The 24,314-nt window shown below is 53.0% G+C and overlaps 10 protein-coding genes across 10 annotated transcripts; 4 read left to right on the plus strand and 6 right to left on the minus strand.

The window, feature by feature from the left end:
* Positions 1 to 666: 666 nt before the first annotated feature.
* On the minus strand, positions 667 to 3,048 carry CkaCkLH20_11422 (fungal specific transcription factor domain-containing protein; the record flags this gene model as incomplete). Its single annotated transcript, XM_038894136.1, has 1 exon — positions 667 to 3,048. The coding sequence occupies one exon, from the start codon at positions 3,046 to 3,048 to the stop codon at positions 667 to 669; it is 2,382 nt and encodes a 793-aa protein (XP_038740466.1).
* Positions 3,049 to 3,882: 834 nt separating this feature from the next.
* On the minus strand, positions 3,883 to 5,017 carry CkaCkLH20_11423 (uncharacterized protein; the record flags this gene model as incomplete). The annotated part of the gene is made up of 4 exons (XM_038894137.1): positions 3,883 to 4,162; positions 4,216 to 4,507; positions 4,565 to 4,692; positions 4,743 to 5,017. 4 exons carry the CDS (start codon positions 5,015 to 5,017, stop codon positions 3,883 to 3,885), a joined length of 975 nt encoding a protein of 324 aa, XP_038740467.1.
* A 713-nt stretch (positions 5,018 to 5,730) lies between these two features.
* CkaCkLH20_11424 (x-pro dipeptidyl-peptidase c-terminal non-catalytic domain-containing protein) lies at positions 5,731 to 7,543 on the plus strand (the record flags this gene model as incomplete). The annotated part of the gene is made up of 2 exons (XM_038894138.1): positions 5,731 to 6,699; positions 6,749 to 7,543. 2 exons carry the CDS (start codon positions 5,731 to 5,733, stop codon positions 7,541 to 7,543), a joined length of 1,764 nt encoding a protein of 587 aa, XP_038740468.1.
* A 487-nt stretch (positions 7,544 to 8,030) lies between these two features.
* On the minus strand, positions 8,031 to 9,912 carry CkaCkLH20_11425 (major facilitator superfamily transporter; the record flags this gene model as incomplete). The annotated part of the gene is made up of 4 exons (XM_038894139.1): positions 8,031 to 8,664; positions 8,744 to 9,597; positions 9,660 to 9,691; positions 9,753 to 9,912. 4 exons carry the CDS (start codon positions 9,910 to 9,912, stop codon positions 8,031 to 8,033), a joined length of 1,680 nt encoding a protein of 559 aa, XP_038740469.1.
* Positions 9,913 to 10,916: 1,004 nt separating this feature from the next.
* On the minus strand, positions 10,917 to 12,129 carry CkaCkLH20_11426 (phytanoyl- dioxygenase; the record flags this gene model as incomplete). Its single annotated transcript, XM_038894140.1, has 4 exons — positions 10,917 to 11,086; positions 11,154 to 11,544; positions 11,596 to 11,857; positions 11,918 to 12,129. 4 exons carry the CDS (start codon positions 12,127 to 12,129, stop codon positions 10,917 to 10,919), a joined length of 1,035 nt encoding a protein of 344 aa, XP_038740470.1.
* A 549-nt stretch (positions 12,130 to 12,678) lies between these two features.
* Positions 12,679 to 14,672, plus strand: CkaCkLH20_11427 (uncharacterized protein; the record flags this gene model as incomplete). The annotated part of the gene is made up of 12 exons (XM_038894141.1): positions 12,679 to 12,741; positions 12,789 to 12,871; positions 13,005 to 13,071; positions 13,130 to 13,201; positions 13,252 to 13,271; positions 13,325 to 13,498; positions 13,559 to 13,623; positions 13,684 to 13,854; positions 13,909 to 14,057; positions 14,111 to 14,272; positions 14,345 to 14,445; positions 14,507 to 14,672. The coding sequence occupies 12 exons, from the start codon at positions 12,679 to 12,681 to the stop codon at positions 14,670 to 14,672; spliced, it is 1,293 nt and encodes a 430-aa protein (XP_038740471.1).
* A 1,103-nt stretch (positions 14,673 to 15,775) lies between these two features.
* CkaCkLH20_11428 (ABC transporter) lies at positions 15,776 to 18,253 on the plus strand (the record flags this gene model as incomplete). Its single annotated transcript, XM_038894142.1, has 1 exon — positions 15,776 to 18,253. One exon carries the CDS (start codon positions 15,776 to 15,778, stop codon positions 18,251 to 18,253), a length of 2,478 nt encoding a protein of 825 aa, XP_038740472.1.
* A 125-nt stretch (positions 18,254 to 18,378) lies between these two features.
* On the minus strand, positions 18,379 to 20,127 carry CkaCkLH20_11429 (metabolite transport; the record flags this gene model as incomplete). The annotated part of the gene is made up of 6 exons (XM_038894143.1): positions 18,379 to 18,471; positions 18,522 to 19,205; positions 19,261 to 19,478; positions 19,536 to 19,629; positions 19,678 to 19,828; positions 19,901 to 20,127. The coding sequence occupies 6 exons, from the start codon at positions 20,125 to 20,127 to the stop codon at positions 18,379 to 18,381; spliced, it is 1,467 nt and encodes a 488-aa protein (XP_038740473.1).
* A 1,142-nt stretch (positions 20,128 to 21,269) lies between these two features.
* On the plus strand, positions 21,270 to 23,034 carry CkaCkLH20_11430 (alkaline phosphatase family protein; the record flags this gene model as incomplete). Its single annotated transcript, XM_038894144.1, has 3 exons — positions 21,270 to 21,353; positions 21,406 to 22,644; positions 22,750 to 23,034. The coding sequence occupies 3 exons, from the start codon at positions 21,270 to 21,272 to the stop codon at positions 23,032 to 23,034; spliced, it is 1,608 nt and encodes a 535-aa protein (XP_038740474.1).
* Positions 23,035 to 23,503: 469 nt separating this feature from the next.
* On the minus strand, positions 23,504 to 24,043 carry CkaCkLH20_11431 (uncharacterized protein; the record flags this gene model as incomplete). The annotated part of the gene is made up of 2 exons (XM_038894145.1): positions 23,504 to 23,722; positions 23,981 to 24,043. The coding sequence occupies 2 exons, from the start codon at positions 24,041 to 24,043 to the stop codon at positions 23,504 to 23,506; spliced, it is 282 nt and encodes a 93-aa protein (XP_038740475.1).
* Positions 24,044 to 24,314: the final 271 nt, after the last annotated feature.

Raw genomic sequence — 24,314 nt, forward strand, 5'->3', positions numbered from 1 at the left:
TACCTATGGAATAAGAGTTTTCTGTGTCAAGTGGGAAGCTGCTGGACTTATAGCCTTCGGAGTAGCTGTTGTCTAAGTCCAACTATTCAATATCACTGCCATACGATGAACGGACGTCGCCGATTCGATGCCTCCCTGGCGTCGCGGTCTCGAACGAGGTAGTGAAAGTCACTTACCCCCATTGCGGCCAGCTGAACGGTGCTCATGCTCGGATCCGGCTACCGATCTTTGCCTGGACCAGGCGTGGCTAACGTTATGCTGAGGTGTGCAAGTCTCTGTGAAGATGTCTTACTTTGATCAGCTAGATCCCTTTTCCGCATACGGGTAGTGGCCAGCCGACTGGGAAGAATTCCAGCTTCAGCGGCCAGACCCTAAATTGAACGAATAGAACAAGACAAAGAACAGCTAAAAATGACCTGTGAGATGCGTGGCGGTGATATTTAATGTATGGAAAATAAGCCATTTGCAGAGGGATGTTCGATTACCGAAGACAGGCAGGTCGAGTTCATGTATTTCATGAAGGCAGTAACAGATTCATCCGGACCTCTTCCGATGAGAGTTGAATTCTAGAAACGTTACAATGAAAATGAGAACTCATTAGATCTTTGGTAATATTACACAAATGCTAGAACTTAGAAGTACAGAACGCTTCGTGATTTCATGCTGTCATGACCGCGACCACGACCCTTCAGACCCCTCGGCAGCCTGCCCGTCAGCTGCGGTTCCAAGCATCCCCCAAAGGTCCTCTAACCTTACGCCTCCAAATATGTCGGTGTTACTGATCTCGGTGAACATGCCCGTGAGATCCGGTAATTCGAGGTCCATTACATCCATCTCAGCGCCTACATTACCCATGGTCGGGGTTTCTGTCGATGTCTTCTCATTACCTCGCCAAGACATGTTGTCAGACGCGATAGAGTCGCGATGTTGGTGATGATGGGAATAATTCCCGTGGCCTTGAGTGTGCTGCGACGAGACGATCTCAGCCATGTTTGACTGCAGGACGGAACAGGCTTGGATGAAGCGAGGGTTCTGCGTGACCTTCGTGTACTGCTCCTCAGCATACTGCGCCGCGATACCCAGAAGCTCCAGGTCAGATCGTGCAAGTCGTGAGCTAGGTTGTTTGAGAATGTGGAGTGCTAGCGCCACGGCGGATATCAGTGGATGTGTGATGGTGAATATGATCGACTCGGATCTGTTGGTATGCGGTTCACCCAGCATGCCGTTGCGTGCGCGGGGTGTAGGGGTTGAATCATCTGCTATCTCGCCGATGAGTCTAATGATTGCTCTGGCTGAACCGATGCATATTTCCGACCCTCGCCTGAGACGTGAAAGTTCAACTGATGAGAGGCCTGCGGAGTCTGCTTGTGTGTTGATATGCGTGCGATACATGGCTTCGGGGAAGACAAGGGCGGCTCGATGGAGAGAGATCAGAGCGTGATGGTAGTGAATTGCCAGGAAGATGGCGAGATGTTTGTGGCCAGTCTCACACAAGATCACGTTCCCACTGTTGGGGCCCGGTGGTCGGATCTCAGGAGGAAGAGACTGGGCCCATTCAGTGAGCGCCGAATCAAGGCGGACGGTATCGCCGAGAAGGAGGCGGGGTGTTTGAGCTTGGCCCGACCGACGGTAGATGTGAGCACTGATGCTGCTTATGATCCGTGTAAGTGAAGCCCATGGCTGGAAGTAGTCAATCGTTTGACGTTCGGCTTGGCCTTCTGGTGATGAGCCAATAGACATGGCGATTCCTGCAGCCGGGACGGGTACTGGTTCGGGCAATGTTTGGTCACAATCCGAATCGTGTATCGCACTAGGTCGACCGGTCTCGAGCTCCATCAGCTTCTCGAGCGTGTAGCATGTCCACCATAATTGGCTGTGAAGCTTCCGACTGCCTTGATATCCAGGCGATGGTGCCGAGTTCGCGACTGCTGGAGGATTGCGAGGATGCCTGGTTGAGGCATGTCGATGAAGTCCGACAGAATGCGCGATGCGAATCGCTTGCCCGAGTGTCTGCCATCCTTGTCCCTCCTTGCTGCGGCCTCTGAGTGCGATGGCGAGGAGTACCAAGGCTTGAACAGAGGCCAGGTAGGGAGTAGAGATGACATGGGCCAAAAGGCTGTATGCCACAGTCAGAAAGTGTGTACCAACTTCCGTCACTATGCCAGTCTCTTCATCCGCGCTTATGCAAATGATAGAGTAAATGGATACAAGAGTTGGTATTTGGGATGGTTCGATCGCGCTCTGGAGCCCACCGGACGCGTTGGCTTCCTGAAGCGACACCAGCCGATCCATATCAGATCGGATGGTGGGCTCATCAAAGACAGGGAATAGCGGAAATATGCGCTTCATGTACACATCCAGATACGCGTCTAGGCTTGATAGCGGAGGAAGGGAGGGCAGCTGCAGTGTCAAAGGCACCTGGAACTCCTCGACGTGATGCATGCCGAACCGGAAATATGGGGACAGGGTGCGAAGACCGCGTTTGCGAAAGAAGAGGTCGGCAAACATGGTCAACGATTGGACGCTGCTGCCGCCCATGAACTTGAACCGATGAGGAGTCTCGTCCGTGTTCAGCGCCATATCCGGGTTGAGATCGGAGTGGTCGTGGTGTGCGTGGCCGCTGTCGTTATCCCGGGCATTGGCCCGGTATGCCTGTGCGACCCATGACAGCCGGCGCGACGCCGCATCCTCGCCTTCGGAACCATCGTCGTAGGCCGGCGAGAGATACTGGCGTGGCCTCGGAGACGCGGTGCGGATGTGTCGATCGCGGGGCGGCTCTGAGCTCTCATGGATGCTGGCGTCGCTGCGGGTGGTGTTGCTCTTGGATGCCCAGCGCCGCACTGCGTTCTCTTTGGGATTCCGGGGGTTGGTGGTTTGACAGTCGTCTCCGCGAAGGATACAATTATGGCACTTCGGAGTCTGGGCGTCACACCTGACTTTGCGTTTCCGACACTGGTTGCAGGCCAGTGAGAGACGTATGCGCTTGGGGTGTGACTGGTCCGAGGAGATCGGCGGCTGCTCGCTTGAACTCGACATAGAGTCTGTCATTGCGGCAGAAGAAGGGCTGTTCATGGTCCAGGACGAACTCCGAGGCGGTAACGGAGGAAGATCCGGGAGGTTTGAGAAGCTCCTCGGTCGGGCTCGGATGTCTCAATGGCAGGGCAGATATAACGGAGGGTTTTGGAGAATGAGAAAGGGCATTCTGGGGTGCATTTGGAGAGCTGAGCCGAATATCTGTAGTTAATCTTGCATTTCCCCAGGTTATGTGACCCGACCTTGGGGAAAGGGGGGAACCCCCAACAGACCCTGGTATGCTGGACCCCCGCTCACAAGAATCCGGGGGCGGGGGTCTGCGGCAATGTGCCTCGGGTAGTGGCCACTCGAGAAGGCGCAATTGATAATCAATTAGTCTGTATTCAAGCCGGTTTCAATCCTGCAGTTGTGGATCTGTTTCGTCGCGTTCTCGGTGGGAACTGGGGACACGTTGAAGAGTCCTGACGCATGAACAGCGTGCGCGGATTCATCCCCGCAATCGCACAGTTACGCGGCTAATAGTGTGGGAATCATGTTACATCGTAGTGGTATCCTACTCAGAATCTCATCTGAGCCACTTCCAAGATGGCTTAAATCGTATTTGCGTCTTCTTTGATGTGAGATGATTAAGTGGATTTAACAAGATGCCATGACGACTAAAGCATGATGAAGAACTCAGCGCGTACATTGGTTTATGCTACTCCATAGTTTGATTAACGCCTGTAAAAGTCACCACACATCTTCACGATCTTAATAGCTAGCATAGCAGAGTGAACAATTCGAAGAACTTTGAACTTCAAGGGACTAAATCAAACGAAAGGTCTTTATATTTTATGATACAATTAAGTCTCAGTATGCCTTGACCGCAGCCAATTGCAACACCCTATCAGTGACGATCGGCTTCTCCAATGGCTCATCACGTTCTTGAGGATCGATCACACCATCTCTCTTCGCTTTACCCTGAGGGTGGATGTTGGTATGAGGCCAGTGGGTAGTGCCTCCCCAGGCCCGGAAGATGTCGGCCTTCTCCTTCAAGCTCTGAGGGTCGGCGAACTTTGCCGGGGTGAAGCAGACATATTGGGCATGACGAATCTGAGTTCCTTCGGGGTGTTTGGCGTAGTGCATCGAGCTTCAAAGTTTTGGTTAGCGAGAATACGTCAATATTTTGATGAGAAGACATACCGAGAGTCCCACAAGACGAGATCACCAGGCTCCAAATTCGGCTTGATAAGCTTGCAGCCACGGTCCTCAAACCACTTCACATCCTCCTCCTTGAAGATGAAAAGGTCACGGTAGTTCTCTTCTGGGGGCGGGGCGTCCTCGTGGGCGGCCATCACCCGAGTCTCTTGGAAGAACTGATCGTAGAGCTTGGCTGACCCGTCCATGAGAATCAGACCACCGTCCTTATCGCCATTAGGCGCGAAGTTGAGAAGTCCCTGAACGCATTGCAGACCCTTACGCTTGGGATCTTGGTCTGCAAGAAAATTAGATCAACTCGAGGTGGGAACTCAACAATTCATTGCCAACTCACCGCAGTGGGGCCAGGGCGACCACTTCAAATCCTTCTGTCGAGGAAGCGTGATGTTGAACATGTCGAAGCTGACCAGCAGCTCCTCCGTCTCCCAGATCTCAACGAATGGGTTCATGACTCCAGGCTCCCTGTGGCCATGTCAGCTATATTGATTGCTTGCCAGTACTAGGCCTCTTACAGTCTCGCCTCCCATGCAAATCGCTCATGCGGGGCGCAGTATGAGCCGTACATGCCCCCCTTGAAGGAGACAGGGAGGTGTTCTGAGGTCCAGGTGTCCTCGTTTTCGGGATCAAACCCACGGTTGAAGGACTTGAGCCATTCGACTTGCTTCTGCTTGTAGTACTCAGCTCGCTCAGGAGTAATAGCGTTCTTAAGGATGGCGTAGCCATGTTCAAAGAAGAAGTCTCGCCAGTCACCGTAATGGGCCTTGGGCTCGAGCAGAGACTTGGACATTGTGATTGCTAAACGATCGATCAAGATGGAGGTTTCGGCGAGTTATCTTTGTAGCTTCCTTTCTGGTACTGATTGCCTGATAAACTGATTTTCAAACATCCAAGATCACCGAATGTCATCTGTTGTTATATGCTGATCCAGTTGAAGCCAACAGATATCTCGTCGCGGCGTTACCTGTGTTCTGATGCCCTCCGCACCGCCCGTGATCCCTGCTTTAGCCTGCTGACCACTGGTCAAAGCCAGCATCCCTCTGCCAGACCCTGGACCGCCCGGTTCGGTCACTCAACCTCGCCTCGGTCCTCTCGCGTTATCCGTTGCTGGCTCAGTGCTTGTTTTCCTCGGTTCGGTTCGGTTCGGTGACACCGCAAAGACCCTTTTCGAGACGGAAGTGGAGCCGGCGGCCGCTACTAGTCCGAACGGATCGGTCCCGGATCTTACCCCGGCGGCCCAAACCCCACGAATTTCAGCTTGGCTGGACATGTTTCCGTCGCATCCCCGCAACGGGCAGCAATAGACCGAGGCTTTCGAGCAAAGCAGAGTGAAGCTACGCGTCGCGCTGAGCAATTGGAGTGTCTGATAGGTTGAAGCTGTATCTTGCTTCGCGTTCAATAAAAAGAGCTACATCGGCAAGCACCCTTGACATCAGATTTGCTTGTGCGCTTGTACATTCCCATTCAAACCCTAGCAATACCTACGTCCCCAACTCTCCAATCATGCCCCTCCCAATTCAAATCGCGTACAAGCCTATCGGCAAGCCGGAGATCGGAGTCAACAACTACCAAGGCTTCACACCAGGCCGCACGGAAGTGCTGCCCAAAGGCTGGAACGGATACAACGCAAAGCCCCTCGAGAGCAGTATTCGGATTGATCATGACGTCGAAATCAAGGTCCGCGATGGCTGCAGGCTCTACATTGATGTCTACCGTCCGGCGGACGCCACCGAGAAGATCCCCGCTATCGTCGGGTGGTCACCCTACGGCAAGAAATACAGCGCTCTTACAATGCTTCCAATGACGCCGTGGTCTTGCTGTGTGAAGAAGAGCGACCTCAGCGGACTTGAGAAGTTTGAAGGTCTTGATCCTCAGAGGTGGTGCCCCAAGGGCTACGCCATCATCAGTGTCGACAGCAGAGGCGCTGGCAACAGCGATGGTCAGGTCCCAATCATGGGTCTCCAGGACGCTGAGGATGCTTACGATGTTATTGAGACCATTGCCAAAATGAATTGGTGCAATGGAAGTGTCGGCATGGCAGGCAACTCTGCGCTGGCTATCGCTCAATGGCACGTCGCAGCCCTGAACCCGCCGTCGCTGAAGGCCATTGCCCCGTGGGAGGCGAGCGGTGACTTGTTCCGTGAGCAATTTGTCAGGGGTGGCATCTTCTCCATGAGCAACTTTGACCTCATCACAAGCCTGATCATCAAAGGTCCCTCAGGTGTTGAAGACTTCGCCGAGATGTACCGCCGAAGTCCCTTGTCCAACATCTGGTGGGAAGACAAGCGGGCCAACATGAAGGCCATCAACATCCCAGCCTACATTTCCGGTTCCGATTTCAGCTCCATTCACACCATGGGCAGCATCAGAGGCTTCATGGAGCTTGGGTGCGAGAAGAAGTGGATTCGCTGGAGCGCGTGGCAGGAGTGGTTCGACCTCTACAGTGTTCCCGAAACAAATGAGGATTTGGCGGTAAGCTCGTATTCATCACATCATTGTCACCAAGCTAACGTGCTGGAAGAAATTCTTCGACAGATATCTGAAAGGCATCGAAAACGACTGGGAGAAGACACCCAAAGTTCGGTGGACGTCCCTCAAATTCGGCGACCGAGAGCCCGAAAGCGATATCCTTTTCGAAGACTTCCCTCCCCCGAATACGGATTACAAGACATTCTACCTCGAGAACGGCGCCTTGTCAGAATCCGTTCCATCCAATGCCTCAAAAGCTTCCTACAACTCTGAAGATGGCAACTCATTGGCCAAGTTCACATACACATTCGACAAGCCTTCCCGTCTGATCGGCATTCCCAAAGCCATTCTCTACGTTTCCTGCCCTTCCCACGATGATATGAACGTCTTCGTCAACGTCAGGAAGCTCGATAAGGACGGGACACCAATGATGCATCTCTGTTTCCCCTTCTGGGCTGCCCCCGTCAAGTCTATCCATGACATCGCACCCAAGGAGCGAAGCAGCACGAACCTTCACCTGGGGTCCGTTGGTCAGTTGAGGGCATCTCACCGCAAGATTGATCCCTCCCGTTCTATGCACCCGCAATTCCCCTTCCACCCACACGACGAGGAACAAAAGATCACTCCCGGAGAGATTGTTGAACTTGAAATCGGCATCTGGGCTATGGGTGTGGACTACGAGGCCGGTGAGTCTGTGCAGGTCCAGATCGGAGGGCAATTCCCGTCGATCGCGGAGTATAAGGCGTTCTCGACAGAGAGGCCGGATCATGAGAGGAATAAGGGAGAGCATTTCATTCACTGTGGCCCAGAGCATCAGAGCCGGATAATCCTTCCGTTTATCCAGTAGATCGACTTCCAGATAGACTAATGCAACGGGGTTTTCATGCGCAAATGACAGATTATTCGTCAGTAGATGTGACCGCTAACGTCAATTATTAGCCTAACGAAGTCATGAGAAGAGATGGCACTTGCAGTTATGTGTCGAGAAGCATTGATGTCAAGTCCAAGCATCTTCAAGTTGTCATACTTTGTCTCTAAACATGCAAGCATTGTGGAGTTACGGCGTGATACAGCCTCTCTAAGTTCGTCACGCAAAATAACAACGAATAACAGTAGATTGATGTTCACAGCAGAGTCTGGTGAGGGTCGCTTCTGAGATTCAACGTTCAGATATTCATTGTTAATACTGGCTAGGGACAAAAACAATGATCCTCCCACGCTAAAGAAACACTCTCTGTAGATCTGCACACTTTCATCGAGACATCGCACCCGCTAGATAAAGTCCTGACTCCTTCAACTCGCGACGTTCTCATCTGTTTCTGTGCAAGGCACAGCTAGTGGTTGTAAGACGGCGTTGCGGTGCTATCAGCAACAGCCCACTTGGCAACCAAAGCTCTGATTTGGTTGCCCCAGATGAAGACCAAGATTCCAATGGCTCCAATACCAGCAGTCAGAGCGCCGTAAATTCCAAACGCTCCATCATATCCGATGGCGTTGATAAACGGGGTGACTCCGTAACTCGTCCCGAACGAAATGACGCCTCTCATGGCGCAGATAATGACCAGAACCGGTCCAGAGCGCGTAGGATACGCATCAAGAGCATACGTGATGCCGACTTGGTTCGCACCAACGAAGCCGAAGTAGTAGGCGTTTAAGGAGAAAACGATGGCGAACCAGTGGTATCTCTCCGGATGCTCCGCTGCCTGGCCGTAAAGCACAGAGGCAAGGGTGCCGACAATGACAGGAATGATGAGGGGAATGAGTCGATATTCAGGCTTGTGAATACCTCCGTTGCGTCGGGCAAAGAACTGAATCACCCAGTCGGAGCCGCGTCCCAGAAGCGGGAGCGCCAAGAAGGCGACGACGATCTGACCAGTTAATGCGAAGCTGACGACCGAAGAACTCCAGCTGTATGGAGCGGCTTGCAAGATCGCTCCATACGTGGTACCGAGTGCAATGTTTACTCCGCTGTAGAAGAATCATACGTTAGTGACAGCATACTGAAACTTTATTGGGGGGGATGGCAAATGCCCAGGTGGCGTCTTACATCGTCAAGCCGTTGAGCAGAAGAGCCCACATCATGTCAGGGAAGAAGGTAACAACGGCCATGCCGGTGCAGCATTGCCAGCCCTCCTTCCAGTCAGGCTTCTGGTTGAGAAGGCGGAGGTCAGAGGCCAAGGTGCGGGGCTTGAAGTTGAAGAAGTCGAGTTCTCTGGGCTCAGTCGTGGTCTTTCTGGTGAGCATCTCGGTGTAAACGCCAGTAGTATCGTCCACGCCAGGAGCTCGGGCAGTGACGAAGCGGGAAACGGCAGCCTCCTGGCCTTGGTAGGCAGCAAGGGGTCTGTCGTACTTGGTCTCGGGAACCATGAAGATCGCGAAGATGAAGGTGATGGCGGCGATGCCAGCGCCGAGGAAGTACCATCCAGAAGAGCCGATCCCCGCAGCAATGTAGGAGGTAAGAAGAGAGTAGACGGCGCTGAGGGTCGACTGCCAGAGCGTAAACCACATCAAGCACCGGGCACGCTCGTGAAGGAAGTGAACTTCTTGAACCATGAGCGGGCAAAGCGCCTCACTCTGTCCGGCAGCCAGACCCAGAACCATACGCGCTGCGAGATGGGTGTTGTAGGTCTTCGCAAAGCCACAGAGAATCGATCCCAGAACAGCCAGAGCACATGAGCCGAGGAAGACCGGGCGGCGACCAATGGCAAGCGCCAGAGGCATACCGATGAGGTTTCCGAGTCCCATGAAGAGAGAAGGGTAGGTCATGAGGTGAGAGATTTCTTCGTAGCTGCCATGCCCTTCGGCTGCGTATTGTGGGATGAACTCGCCGAGGAGTGCGCCGAGTCCGGAGACTTGAACGAGGCCGACGGCGGCGAAGGTTGCGCAGGTCATTGTGATGATCTGTTGCACGGTTCTATTAGCATTTTGCATGAGTTGAGCGATTTCTGTCCAGATTTATTCACCCATTTCCTGAGTTTGCTCAAGTTCAGAGGATCTAAGTCATCAACTAGTTAGACTAAACTCCGCCAAGACGGGTTCCGAATAAAAACACCTACCGCGAGGATCAGAACTCGGTGTTGGAATGAGATAAGTTACATCTCCGTCTGCCAACTGAACATTCGGCTTGTAAGTTCCATCGTCAATGGGAGGCTTCTGAGCAAAGTCGATGGCCGACTCCACTCTCTCTTCGGTGACCTTGTTGTCTGATTCGCCCATGGTGAAAGAGTTCAAAGATACGTCTAGACCAAGCAAAAAGTGAAGAAAAATATTAAATTCGCAGCTGTCCTACTGTCCTCAGAAGAAGGACGTTGAGGACGTGTTCGTGATGATGCTGTGAACCTTCATCCACAGACAATCCGGGGAAGATGGGTCTATTTCTGCTATCGAAGCAAACTGACAAATCTCGAGGGTGTCATTCGCCAAGTTTGATAGACGTCTCTCATGCCCAACTCCAGGTGTCTGGTTCTCTTTGGCCACGCCTCCTTTCCCCCCAGCCTTTCCAACATTCGGCGTGGGGTACAGTCTGGGGAACTGGGGTGCATGCCAGCGAAGGAGGGGCCCCGGCTTGGGTTCACCACTAGTGTCGTTCGGCGCTCCGTATCAATGAAGTTGGTTTGCGGGGAAGTCTAGCCCGACAGGGACGAGCCCGGTCGAAGCCCCTCACGGAGGACCCGAGTTGGAGTCCTCGGTTTGATTGCCGTGCTACGTTGGATATTGCCCTTCGGTTCGGAAGACGAGACCGCTGTTGTTTTGCTTTGTTTACTTTCCGAGTCACGATGATCTTGCCGAGCATCTTGCCGTTGGTAGCTACTGGACGTCGTTTTGGTCATTATCTTTGCCAAGTCAGCCAAGCTGGCTCTGGCCCAGGTCTAAACTTGGCGACATCATCTTGAACCTCGGAGTGCTCTTTCGGACGGCGATACGTTGAAAGAACTGCGAGATTGAGAATTCGCGAAATCGAATTGACAATATTCGGTTGTAAACAACAGAGTCGTCAACGGAGCACGAACCGAGGACAACTCCACGGAGAACGTGTCTCCCGTGTCCTCATGACGGTGCAACTACAGGCCTTACCCTGCTCGGGCGAGTTGCGTGAGTTCACAATTCGGACTTGTTACCAAGATATATGGAAAGAATTGGTTGATTGCACTTGATTGTTTTACAGCATGCTAACGAAAGACTATTGCTTGAGATACATGAACATGAGGCAAACGTCGCAGCTATGCTTTCGACTGGATGTATGGAATGCCCGTAAGCTTGAATGCTCTCTCGCTCAGCTTGGGGTCATTGAGTGGTCTTTCCCTCACGATGTGGTCAGGCTTTCCGTTACGCATCGCGGTGTTCGATCCGGTGTGTCTAGCATTAGGCCAGTGGGTGGTTCCGAGGCGAGCTGAATCCAAGGTGTAAGCAATGTCGAGATATTCTCAAATGGGGGCAAGCAATCAAAGCCAACTCACCATCGTACGCCGCCTTCTTTCGGAGGAGGTCCTCTTGAGTGGCATCTGTCACAGGCATAAAGCATGTGTACACCGCCATACGATCAATATCGCCCTTGACGGGGACATTGTAGTGCGCAGTTCGAGAGTCCCAGACGATCAAGTCACCAGGATCGGCGCAGACCTTGATCCACTCACCGCCGTGGTCCTTGAGCCACTGCATGCCGCGCTCAGTGAACCCGTACCACTCATTCGTCCACGCGGGAATGCGAGTCTCGTCTTTCATCTCCTCGTGGAACTGGGCACTGAGGTTGTGGGAGCCCTTGCACACAATCAGGCCGCCATCGTTGGGACCGCAGGGGTGCAGGTTGACAAGACCTTGGAGACAGCGGAAACCAGGTCTGTCGGGGTCCTATGAGGTCATTAGTGAGCGTTTCTACAAGAAGACGCTATCCTATCTCACCTGATCTTGGTGAGGCCACGGCTTGTTCTCGGGCAGGTTTGTGCGGTTGGCGAAGCCGTAGTTGATGACGTCGAAGGAGACGATCAAGTCTTCAGTGTTGAAGACCTTTTCGAAGGATCCTACGACTCCGGGCTCGCTACGGATGTTCCAGACAAAGTCCTCGTGGCAAGCGCCATAGGCCAAAAGCATGCCCTTTTCGTTGATGACTGGAAGCTTGTCAGGGTGGACAGTCGAAGGGTCGTTACGGTCGTAGCCAAGACCGCTATCAACTCGGTTAGTCTTCGATCATCTTCACGACTGCATTAGAGTGTTGTCAACTTACAAAGACTCAAGCAGAGCGTACATCTTGTCCGCGTAGCCATCCGCCCGCTCACGTGGGATAGCTCCCTTGATCAGAGCGTAGCCATCACGAAGCAAGTCATCTCTCCAGTCACCGTACACGGGGTCCGAGCCGTCCATCTTCATACGGCCATCGTCGACGGCGGTGATGGGGACGCTGGTCTGCTCAGTGACGGTGGTAGTATTGGTAGCCATGTTGATTTTTGCCAATGTCGTTCAATGCAAGTGTTTCTTGGGGCTGCTGCAGAACTGTAACAACGAAAGTCTGACTCGGGTTAGACAATCGCGGCTCTTTTTGATATATCAAATGGCATGCATGAAAATCGCCACAAAATATCCATTGGAGCAACCCGTGGTCCAGCGTCCCGAGGAATCAAATCTCGCGCACTCCGAGGTGATTGTTTCTCTGCCGGGCGACTTACACGTAGACCCTTGTCGGTTTCTCGGTTCGGAGCGTTCGGTTCGGATTCCTCCTCACCAAGCCATCCAAGGTTCTCCGCACTTCACGGACCCGCCTCCGGCATTCGGTGGGCGACCGGCAAGTGGAGCGTTGGCAACGGGAGAGGTGTCAGCAGGACTGAACAATGTTAGAGGTGAAGAGCGCCGGTCTCCCTCGGCATGGTCTACCCCTTGGCAGTCGACAGATGTGACTACACTTTGTGCTTGTTGTATTTGATATTATTCTTTGGGCAGAGCAGCTGAAATCCGAGAATCAGTCAGCCAGTCATATCTCTCAGAATTACCATGACCGACAGCAGCACATTCAACATTGTCATCGTAGGTGGTGGTATTGCCGGTCTCTCGGCGGTATGTATCTCTCGGCAGTTTTGGTGATGCATAACTAAGGGTAACAGGCCATCGCACTGCGAGGACCCAATCGACGCATCACCGTGTTGGAACAAAGCAAGTTGAACAAGGAGATAGGCGCAACGATATCGTGAGATAACCCTGCGGCCGTCCAAGAGCTTACATGACTGACAAGCCAACGTAGTCTACAGCCAAATGCCTCAAAGTGTGTCTTGACTCTTCCAAGATTGCAGCCGTTAATGACTGTCCTAACAATATCAAAGAATTTTTGAGAAGCAATGGGGTCTAGAGGAAGCTCTCGCTAAGAAGGGCGCCATGGCTGACAAGGCTGTCAGTCTTCTCCCTTGTTCAGCTGTCACTATGTTCACTCTGATCTCACAACTTGTAGTTTCGTATCTATGACACCGAAGGCAAACTTCATGCAGAGATCCCATTTCATCTGAAGAAGAGCTATGGAGCTGTAAGTCAAAGACGTTTCTCCAGATGTCCGTCTCTAATGCGCTTCTCTAGGAACGAATGGTATATCACAGGTAAGGCTCAGTGCCTGCAGTGGTCAAATCTCGTTGCTGACTGGACCGTCAAGGGTTGACTTACATGACGCCTTGAAAGACGCCGCAAGCAAGGAGAGTGAAGAAGACGGCCCGGTTACCGTCCGTACCGGATGTGTAGTCCAGACCTGCGACCCAGATGCCGGTATTGTGACGCTGGAATGTGGCGAGGAGATCGAAGGGGATCTCATCATCGGAGCAGATGGAATGTGAGTATTCTTCGAGCAACTGGGCCGATGCTATAAGCTTCATTGACTGATGCGCAACAGAAAGAGCGTTCTGCGGAGAGCTGTCATCGGGAAAGAGGCGCCGGCCATTCCCACTGGCCTGTCTGGTAGGTTCAATGAATTGAAGTCTTGATATTGTGAGGGGCAGCCGCTGATCATAATGCCAGCGTACCGACTCATCATCGACAGCGCGGAGCTAGAGCAGGACAAGGACTTCACATCGGTGATAGATCCAAGAGAGTCTTTCACGACAATGATCATGGGACACGACCGAAGAATCATCATGGGCCCTGCAAGAGACGGTTCCATCTATAGCATTGTTGCTCTTGTTCCCGATGGTAGGCTCCGTATCTCATTTCGCATCGATGAAGTCTCAGCTGACATCTCTCCAGATCAAATGCAGGAAAACGCCGAAGGGAAATCGTGGACCACCAAGGGCGACCCCGAAAAGCTCAGAGAAACATTCCAAGTCTTCCCAGCCTGGGCAAAAGCAGTTTTCAAGAACTGCACCGAAGTCGGACTTTGGCAATTGCGAGACCTGGTGAGTATGATACGATCGTGCATCTGGCGACTTCTCTGACAAGCGTTTTCAAGGATCCTCTGGAAACATGGTACCGCGGAAGAACCATCATCATTGGCGATGCAAGCCATCCTATGCTTCCGACTCAAGGCCAAGGAGCCAGCCAAAGTGTCGAGGACGCGGAGGCCCTTGGCGCCATCTTTGCTGATATCAATCAAAAGCCCTCTAAAGAAGACGTCACTGCCCTGCTCAAGGCAAGCACCACAGATCTGCTCGAATCCTCCGGCAGCAGCTGACAGATGATCCAGACCGTATTCGAATGCAGGTACGACCGAGCCACGCTGATCCAAGGCTACAGCAGACAATCTGGCAAACCCGCGACGGACAAGTCGAGTAATAAGATCACCATGTGAGTTGGATTGTTTGCGGTTCCGCGTATCGCGTATTGCGTATTCGACTGACGTCTGTAGGAACCCCGGAGAGTTTATGGATTACAACTGTAATTACAGTGGAGCGAAGGATTGGATTGAAAAACAGGCTGAGATGAAGAAGGATCTCGTTGATGGGCCTGCTGAGAAGGATCCGCTTCCTGCAATGGCGAAGCAGATGAAGGCTGTGTCTCTGGGGAGTGATTGATGGGCATGGCAAAGGCGTTTCAGTTCATCCAGACTCATGAGAATATGCAAGTTGAATTGTTGAACGAAAAGGTGTTGACCCTTCCGGTGCGGTCTGAAATGCGACCTGATGGGAAATGATTGCAAGTCGCTAACAGAACTGGCTAGTCTGGTCTATTCGTCCAGAGATTCAGTGATATGCACCGGTAAACATGCCTACGAGTACCTTTAACATAGCATAGTGTTGCATTCATACAGGTAGCCTATTGAGCTGACTTCACTAACGTGACTCGTGCGTGCGATTGGAGTCGATCGCGAACACCTGTACGCAAAAACATCGGATTTATTCAACAATAGGCCCAATCACACCTACCAAAACCTGCAGTGGTTGCCAAGCTTCTCTAAAGACTCATCAAAGACTCAGACGAAGAGTCATCATGTGTCGGTCACTGCATTTCCCTAGAAGAAACCCCCCATATCCCGAATCGGGATCGGACTCTCCGAAGATGAATTTCAATGACAGTCCTGCTACAGTGGATTGGTAGAGTTGGCCTCAGCGGGGTCAGTATTGGCAACAAATCAACGCAGAAAATGGAATCAATCCGTTCTTCTTTTGGTTTTCTCGGGACATTAAGGCCTCCGAAAACTCCAGTTAAACCAAGCTCTCATAACGAAGCACCAACTTGGGTCTTGGAATGAATTAGGAAGTTTGATCCAGCCGTGACAAGCCGGGAGGATGTTCGCTAGACAAAGCTTGACCGGTCGGAACCCGCGCGCTCCGCCTAGCCAGCTTGTGCTTAGACGCAGCCAGTCTGACCCAAAACCGGCGACGTGAGTCAGACGGCGCGTAGAAATCATAGCTAGAAAGAAAACTTACCCACTGTGGAACATCGTAAATGTACCGGTGGCAACAGTATCAGCGCTAGGGTAATTACCGTTGCCGGTAGGCGGGTTACAAGCCTCGTTTTCGTCAACTCACGATGCGCGTAGCTGCGGTTTGTACGTCACGGTCGTCCGCCAGCACAGCCTTCTGGAAATTCAGATATCTACGGGCGTTGCGCCCGGTGGGATGACAGATTTGTGAGTTCCAAACTATCAGTTCCAACTTCTTTACACGCATCCGATATGGTGTCCCGAGTCGAGGCTCTTGAAGCCCTCCACTACGCCAGTGCTCTGGGCGGTGTTCTCGCGGTCTCTGTTTCGACTCTTTCGCGACTCGGCCGAGTGACGGAGAAGAGAACCCATTCAGTACCACGACGCTCATCGATACTATCAACACCATCAACATTTCTCTTTGCTCTCATTTTCATCTCTTACTTTGGCGAGACAGTAATTGCTGCCACGCAACGCAATGCTTTCGAGAAGGAGAAAGCCCATTTCGTTCATCTCATTCTCTCCATTTTTATTTGGTCAATAGTTGCGATCCGTCGCAGCAACGCCCGCCGTCTCCTATGGGGTGTCTCTGGAATCACAGTTGCACTTGAATGCTCAATTCTGGTCTTGACCGCTCTCAGCAAGCCCATTTCTTCTTGGAATATTGTCAGCCTCTGCTGCCAAGCGGTCAGAATCCTCGCTGTGGTACTTATTCTGGTTGACGACACCAGGCGGTCCCTGGGCAAGAAGGCAGACTTCACCACTGAAGAAAGCCAACCTTTTCTTTCCGCGCAATCTAATGGCGACGTAACCTCCAACGGGTACGGCAGTGTACCCTTCACCGACGACACCGAGACCGAGGTGGCCAGCAAGGACTCGGATGACGACTCGGACGATTCCGACGACGACGGCGACGACACTGCCAGCATCAAACGCCGCCGAGCCAAGCGACTCAAGGAAGCAGGCGGCTGGCTGGGATATCTTCGCGATTTCAAAGTCTTCCTTCCCTACCTGGTTCCGAAGAAAGATCGAAAGGTCCAGCTGTCCATCTTTGTTTGTTTCCTTTGCATCGCAGGCAAGAGGGCGTTGAACATCTTGATCCCAGCTCAGTTGGGTAAAGTCACCGATGAGCTTCTCAACAAACAGGCCCCATACGGTACCCTGGCTGTCTGGCTGGTACTGTCCTTGATCGACGACGACGCCGGTTTGGGTCTCATCTTGTCGCTGGCCAAGATCCCTATCAAGCAGTTCTCGTACCGGCAAGTCACCAACGCAGCCTTCGGTCATGTCATGGGTCTTTCCATGGAATTCCATTCTGAGCGTGACTCTGCCGAGGTGATGAAGGCTATCGAACAGGGCGAGTCTCTTACCAATCTCCTGGAGACCGCCGTCATTGAGATTCTGCCCACCGTTGTCGACCTTTTCATCGCTTTCTGGCTGCTCTACTGGAAGTTCAACGTCTGCGTCGCACTCGTCATGGCGGTGGCATCCGTAGCTTTCATGTCGCTCGAGGTTTATACCTCGAACATGAACATCGGCAACCGCCGCGCTTCGAGCAAGGCGCAGAGAGAGGAGGCCAAGGTCATGCACCAGGCTGTGCAGGGATGGCAGACCGTCACCTACTTCAACATGTTCGGCTACGAGAAGCGTCGTTTTGGACAGGCTGTCGAGTCACAACTTACGGCCAGCCGCAAGTATGGTGTTGGAGATGCACTGGTTCAGGGCCTCCTCGAGATGACAGTCCCCGTCACCTTCTTCGTTCTCGCTAGCATGGTTCTCTACGAGATCTCTCAAGGCCGAGGCACCGCCGGCGACTTCGTCTTCCTTCTTCAGTACTGGGATTATCTCATCTGGCCGATGAAATTTCTTTCGCATGAATACCGATACCTCATGAACGACATGGTTGACGCGGAACGTCTGTTGAATCTTCTTCAGACCAAGTCAACCATCGTCGAGAAGGAGGATGCTGCAGACCTTCGCCTCATCAAGGGACACGTCGCTTTCGAGAACGTCAGCTTCGCCTACGACCCTAGAAGACCGACAATCCAGGATCTTAGCGTCTCGGCTGCACCAGGACACACCGTGGCCCTAGTCGGCGAGACCGGCGCCGGAAAGTCATCCATCATCAAGCTCCTGCTGCGATTCTACGACGTCACCTCCGGCCGCATCACCATCGACGGTCATGACATCCGAGACATCACTCTCAGCTCCCTCCGAGATGCTCTTGGTGTCGTCCCGCAAGACCCCTTGCTCTTCAACGCGTCGGTGATGGAGAACCTGCGCTACGCCCGCCCCATGGCTACCGACGAGGAGATCTTTGAGGCATGCCGGGCCGCTGCCATCCACGACAGGATTCTTTCCTTCGCAGATGGGTACCAAAGTCGCGTCGGCGAACAGGGTGTCAAGTTGTCTGGTGGAGAGATCCAGAGGTTAGCGATTGCGCGGGTCTTCTTGAAAGACCCGCCAATCCTGATCCTGGACGAGGCCACCAGCGCCGTCGACACGAAGACGGAGGCGAGCATTCAGAGTGCTTTGGACGTTCTGAAGAGTGGGAGGACAACATTTGTCATTGCGCACAGGTTATCGACCGTGGTCAATGCAGATAAAATCATAGTTGTCCATGAGGGACGGATAGTTGAGAGCGGGTCGCATAATGAGTTGCTCGCGCAGGACGGGAGATACAAGGACCTCTGGACGAGGCAGATTGGAGGTACATCCGAAAAGAAATAGATATTAGACGCGGTTGTTTCTATCATTACATAGCGCATGACGGTTGTTTTCTTTCCTTCATTATACCAATACAAGTCTTCTACGGTTTCGCCTAGACTGTGACACAAATCGTTTCTCCAAGACTCTCAAGCCTTGAGTCCCATGCTGCTCGTGTCATATCCGTTCGCTTCAAGATACTTCTTGAACCGCACGTCTTCGTCCTCAAGACGCTTAGGTGCCTTCAAGATGTCAGAAAAAGCCATCTTGTTGAGAGGTGAAGGGGACTTACATTGGGAATCAAGAACCACACGCAGAGCGTGCCAATTACGGAGATGCCACTTCCAATGAGGAAGATGGCTTGCTGACCCTTAAGCCGGTCGTCAAAGCTAGCAAGGGCCTCGCTCAATGCCGTCGTACCAACTGCAGCGCCAGCCTTGCCGACCGCAGCTGCGAATCCAAGGAAGTGGCCTCTTAGGGGTGTCGGGAAAGATTCGCTGGAGACGAGGAAGTTGCAGTCGCCGGGGCCGACCGACAGGAAAGTCTGGAAAAGACCGTACAGAGTAACGAAAAGAGGGAAAACGTTGTTGAGCTGGATCATTGAGCCGCCGATGGCGAAGCCAAAGACGCACACGATGGCCCAGCCGAGAGCGTAGGTCTGGCGACGGCCGATACGATCCATCAGCAGAGCTCCGATGAAAGCGCCGGGCAGAGCAAACGCGTTGATCAAGGCCGACCAGCCGATTGACTGAATCATGGTCTGTTGGGATGAGAACCCAGAGACAAGTGTGGGGGCAAGCAGGTTGAAAGGGTAGACGACGGCGTCGTAGAGGAACCAGGCACTGCAGCAGCCGAGGAGAGGCTTCCAGTAGAACTTGAGGGCGAGTTTGTAGGGGATGTTCTGCTGGATGGCGTGTTTCTGGTACTGCTGCGAGTCGGCGAGTCGCATGCGGAAGAAGAAGATAATCAACGGGAGCTGCGGTAGAGTCAGTTGACGTGCGGGGGCTTCGGGTTGCTAGGGATAAACTCACGAAGATACCAATACCGAAACAGATTCTCCAGATACCATCGCTGGCCTGGCCATTGTACGCGGCGATAACGATCAGAGAGACGATGCTGGAGCCGACGAAGCCGGAGATGATGGCTGCGTTGGTGGACACGGCCACGAGCATTCCGCGGCGCTTCCTCATTGCCTCGGTGCTGTCGGCGCATTCGAGAGCCTGTGATGTGCAGACGGTGTATTCGCCACCTGGTAAAGATGAGTTCATGGTTTGCGCAAAGAGGATTGTGAGGTTTCCAATCTTACCGGCTCCAACGCCTGCGACGCCTCTTCCAATGACCATCATCCAGAACATGCCCTCAACAGAGGTTCCGTGAGCGGCGGTGGCGATGACAATACCCTGAAACACTCAGCACAACATCAAGTTGTCCGGGTTGATATCACTTACCAAGACCAGGAAAAGGGTGGTCAAAATGATGCCAACTTTCCTGCCAAATTTGTCGATGCAAAGTCCGAAGATGAGCATGCCGAAGATATCACCAATCAAGATAGAGTTGGAGAGCCTCGTCTTGACCGCGTTGGTCATCTGCTTGGGATACCTGCAGAAACATGTCAACTTCAAGGACATACGATAAATCAAGGTGAAACCCTTGTTCCGCACCGTTACTTACAGTTTCGCGAGAACGGTGTTCATGTACCCGATGATCTGGATGTTGTATCCGTCTGAGAACAGGGCAACGCCCTGAACCAGGACATCGAGCTTGCCTGCGGTCCTCGTCGGAGTCTGCTCCTGAGATGAGGCATCATCGCGTGAAGATGCGACGACAACACCAACGTCCTTCTGGGGCATGTCGTTGGCCGTATCGGAGCCGGCCTCTGAGCGCGTTACTGTTTCCATGGTGTCGATGCGATGCTTGAAAGGCGTGACCACAATCAGCAGGATCGCAATTCAACGAAGTTCTAGACATGGCTAATGATGCGGTTTTAAGATATTTCATGCCACTCGACACGTGGAACCCCTGAATTTACCAAGATCTTGGTACGCATGGGTCGAGACCTGCTCGATGAGAGACTAGACTTGACGTTTACCTCGAAAAGATGAAGACCCGGCACATGGCAAGCGAACCCGATCTTGGCCATGTTCGGTCCCCACAGGTTTGCGAATCACTACCGCGTACTAAAACAAATCAGAGCCTCAATTGGATCCCCAATTCCCGTCTCATGACCATTCAAAGTAGTATGTAGGGCACGTGCTGCGGAAGTCTCGTCTTGATATTCCAACCGGCTGTAGGCCAAGGCCTACGGACGATGGCCGAAGTGTGAAAAACACCGGGAATAGGATCCAGCAGGAATCCGGTATTTGACGACTGTCACAGGCAAATCAGAGTGAGCTTTGGCCGCTGATGTGAACCGTAGAAACAAGCTTCTTCAAGCTTGGAAAACTCTCAATCGGACGGCTCAATCTCGTCGGAAGGTCTCCGCCTTCGGAGGAAAACCGTCGGGTCCCGGCCCCCAACGGCACCCACGTGGTGGAATGCGAACTTGTCAGACGTCAACCGGGGTGGGGTTCCGCTGCCGGTCCACTTGTTGGTTCAGACCCGGGCCCTGCCAGTTCGTCGAGAGAAATCCTCCGTGATGAAGCTTGGGAGTTTGTTTAGCCATTCGAAGCTGAAGCCGATCGGCTCGGGAAAGCGGCATGAGACGCGCACGTCAGGTCATCTGCCCCTCATTCGAGTTGAATGGCGAGATGCTGACAATCCATTCAACGGGTTCAGACACGTGGTGACCTTACTGGTGTAATGACAATCCGGATCACTCCTTCGAGATCTCTGGACTCCACTGCGAGAAATCTGAATTCCATGGCCGTGGAATTGGGTTCAGAGCTTAGTAACAACCGACAAACTCGGTGGCCCGGATCTCATTTTCCCAACTTGCTGACTGAAGTAAACATGAGAGAGCTGACTGGGTGAAGTAGTGCGCACCAACAAGCCGCCAACTGGGAATCAGTAAACTCCTGCAAGTGGTAAACGGCCGGACATCATGGCTGCGTCCGGCATTCTCGATGCCATCTCGGCAGTGACAACCGTCACTCTTAGATTCACCGCAGTCCTCTTTACGAGATTCGTGAGTACTCAAGCGAACCCCAATTCCAGCCCTCTTACTCACACCCAAACAGCACCCTCTTGGACGGGTATATCTCAACAGGGTCTACGGCAACGCGGGAGCATACTTTCTCTGCATCCTCGCCAAACTCTTCTTCGCCAAACTCTTCTTCGCCAAGTCCCAATCGACCTCAAAACGTCGTCATACAGGCTTGTTGCTGCTGTTCGGCTGGATTGACTCCAGACAGCCCTTCGCCAGTCTCATCACAGTTCTACTCAATGTGCTTTCTTTGGGAGCGGTTTGGGACTTCCTCTATCGCGCTCACTTTCTGCACCAGAGCCATGAGTTGTCATTCTCACGCGTGGGCTATGTTGACGAGACTTCGGCTCGGATTGTTGCTCGCGCTCCACTTGCACCCGTCACGTTTGTCGAAATAACGTTGACGACGCCGGAAGAAGACGTAAAGCAAATCAAGTCCCAGGTCATCTCTGTCGCCGAGTCGACTGACTTCACGGGCACTTTCGTGCTGGAAGACCTCAAACCGGACACAATTTACACCTTCACGACAAATGCCAGCCATGAAGGCTCCTTCAAAACAGCGGCTCGGCATCCGAAGCGCTGGAGTCTGGTGTCGACAAGTTGCATCAAGCCCTTCTACCCGTACAGCCCCATGGATCACGGGCTGAGGATCCGGGGACTGGAGTATCTAGACCAATATCTCTCGGCCAAGCCCGTGGACATGATGCTCTTCCTCGGCGACTTCATCTACATCGACTTGCCCATCGCACTGGGCTGGACCCCTGAGCACTACGTCAGCGCATATCGCCAGGTCTATGCTTCGCCAAGCTGGACACCGGCATTGCGCTCCTTGCCGTGGCTCCATCTCTACGATGATCATGAAATCATCAACGACTGGGCTGCCAACGAGACAGGGCTCTATCAGGCTGCAATGCAACCTTTCTGGGGGTATCAGGGGCACGCCAATCCCCCTTCCCAGTACGGCCGGGGCAAGACGCACTACGTCTTTCGCCGAGGGGACATCTCCTTTTTCGTCCTGGATACCCGGCGATACCGATCAGCGGAGAACATGAAAGACGGGCCCGGAAAGACGATGCTTGGGGCGGCTCAGCTCGCCGACCTCAGATCATGGCTGACTCACGAGAAGGCGTGGAAGGTCGTCGTGAGCAGCGTGCCCTTCACCCGAAATTGGAGGGGACCCGACTCGGCCGACAGCTGGTCTGGATATCTCTGGGAGAGGGAGCAAGTCTTAGACATAATGAGAGACACGGACGGAGTGGTTATCTTGAGTGGGGTGAGTTAAAATGCTTGAGTTGATTAACCCTCGGCCGAAACCTGGCAGTGGGGGGTTGTTGGCGATTTAATTATTGCGATTGTCGAGATTAACATTGCTTTTTAGGACCGCCACGAGCACGCGACGACCATTTTCCCACCTGGCGACAAGGGTGGGAAGGCGATCATAGAATTTTCTACCTCGCCTCTAAACCAGTTCTACGAACCGTTCTCTCGGTTCCATATGCAGATCGAGGACACGGACGTCTCTGTTCATTCGCATCCATGGGGCAGTTCCAAGTTCGGCGTGGTGTCTTTTGACACTTCGGAAGAAGATCGTCTACGGGTCGACTATGACCTCGTCGTTGAGGGGCAGAAGACGTGGAATTACACTTGGACGTATGAGCGGTAAATACCTCATCGGCGACGATCTTATCAGCCAACGCAGGGGTCACGATGGGAGCGGTGAGATTCACGACGGATTGGGTTGGTGATGCAGGTGCGCAAATGAAATCTTTTTCAAATCTTCTCTTCAGAGTTTGTCTGTCATGTCGACGTGGACCAGTCCGGCCGGGTCCCTTTCCCAAGTCCCCTCCTTGCCTCCCGTGTTCCTTTTTCCGGCCTCCCGTCATTTCAAATCCCATGAACGCCATCCCTAATGTCTCCAACTGGACCTAAACTCCCGCCGCTGTTCCCTATGTGGCATGTCGATGCATGCAAGAATTGAATGATGAAGTGTGCTGTGCCGTTCGGTTCGCCGTTTGCTTGGCTTGGCTCATTTCCGATGTATGGTAATGCTGATGCCTGGACAGCTCGGGCTGAACGTGCGCCATCTCCTCGCTACAGGAGATGAGGTGTCCTTGGTCGCGATGGTGGTTTTCTTAGACGACAGGTTGGAGGACGTCCGCCTCGGGAGCGTGCTCGACCTCATCCCGGCGGCCGAGGTTGCCGTGTACACCGGCTCTGGCGTTCAGGTTGTACTCGTGGCGAAGGATGTTGTTCAGCGGGGTGACGGCAGCCTGCGAGACTCCGAAGATGGCGGCGGCAATGACATAAGCGAGTGTTGCCTTCATGATGGGCGAGTATGCTTTGCGCGTGCGCTAATTCTCGATTTCGATTTCGATATCGCTTTGCGATGGACGGGTGAAAGAGAGGCTTTGGGTTGTCGAGGTCAACTCGAATGGCGGCGATAAGGACTGGAGTGCAACCGAGGTTTTGTCTTTCCGCACACTGAGACTTGAAGTCGCGAACACGAAACACCGCAGCCAAAAGATGGAGGGTAGAGAGGGGTTATTAAGTACAAGACGGCGGCGGATGGTAGAGATGGGATGGTAGTGTCTGTTCATCAATGATCAAACCTTGATCGTCTCTGGGGTGGAGCCAACGGCCGTGAGAGATTCGGATCTTCGTCCGCACCCCATGAGGGAAGGTGGTAAAGAGATCAGCTAAAATGACTCGTTGGAACTTGGGTATCCAAAGTGCTTGTTTGGCTGCGGCACAGCGGCACAGCGAAATTGAAGAGGACTTCAGAGCCAACAGCGCCGGGCAGAGAAACAGCCCTACAATGAGTGTTTCCCAGGGATGGCGTGACCTTTGCTTATTTAGCTCAAGATTGGGGCGCGGTTTCATGTATGTTGAGATACGCGCAGTGATATACGTTGCCGAGCATGGATCTCCCGTCTTCGCCCAGGC

Source organism: Colletotrichum karsti (assembly GCF_011947395.1).
Source record: "Colletotrichum karsti strain CkLH20 chromosome Unknown Scaffold48, whole genome shotgun sequence".
Taxonomy (NCBI): domain Eukaryota; kingdom Fungi; phylum Ascomycota; class Sordariomycetes; order Glomerellales; family Glomerellaceae; genus Colletotrichum; species Colletotrichum karsti.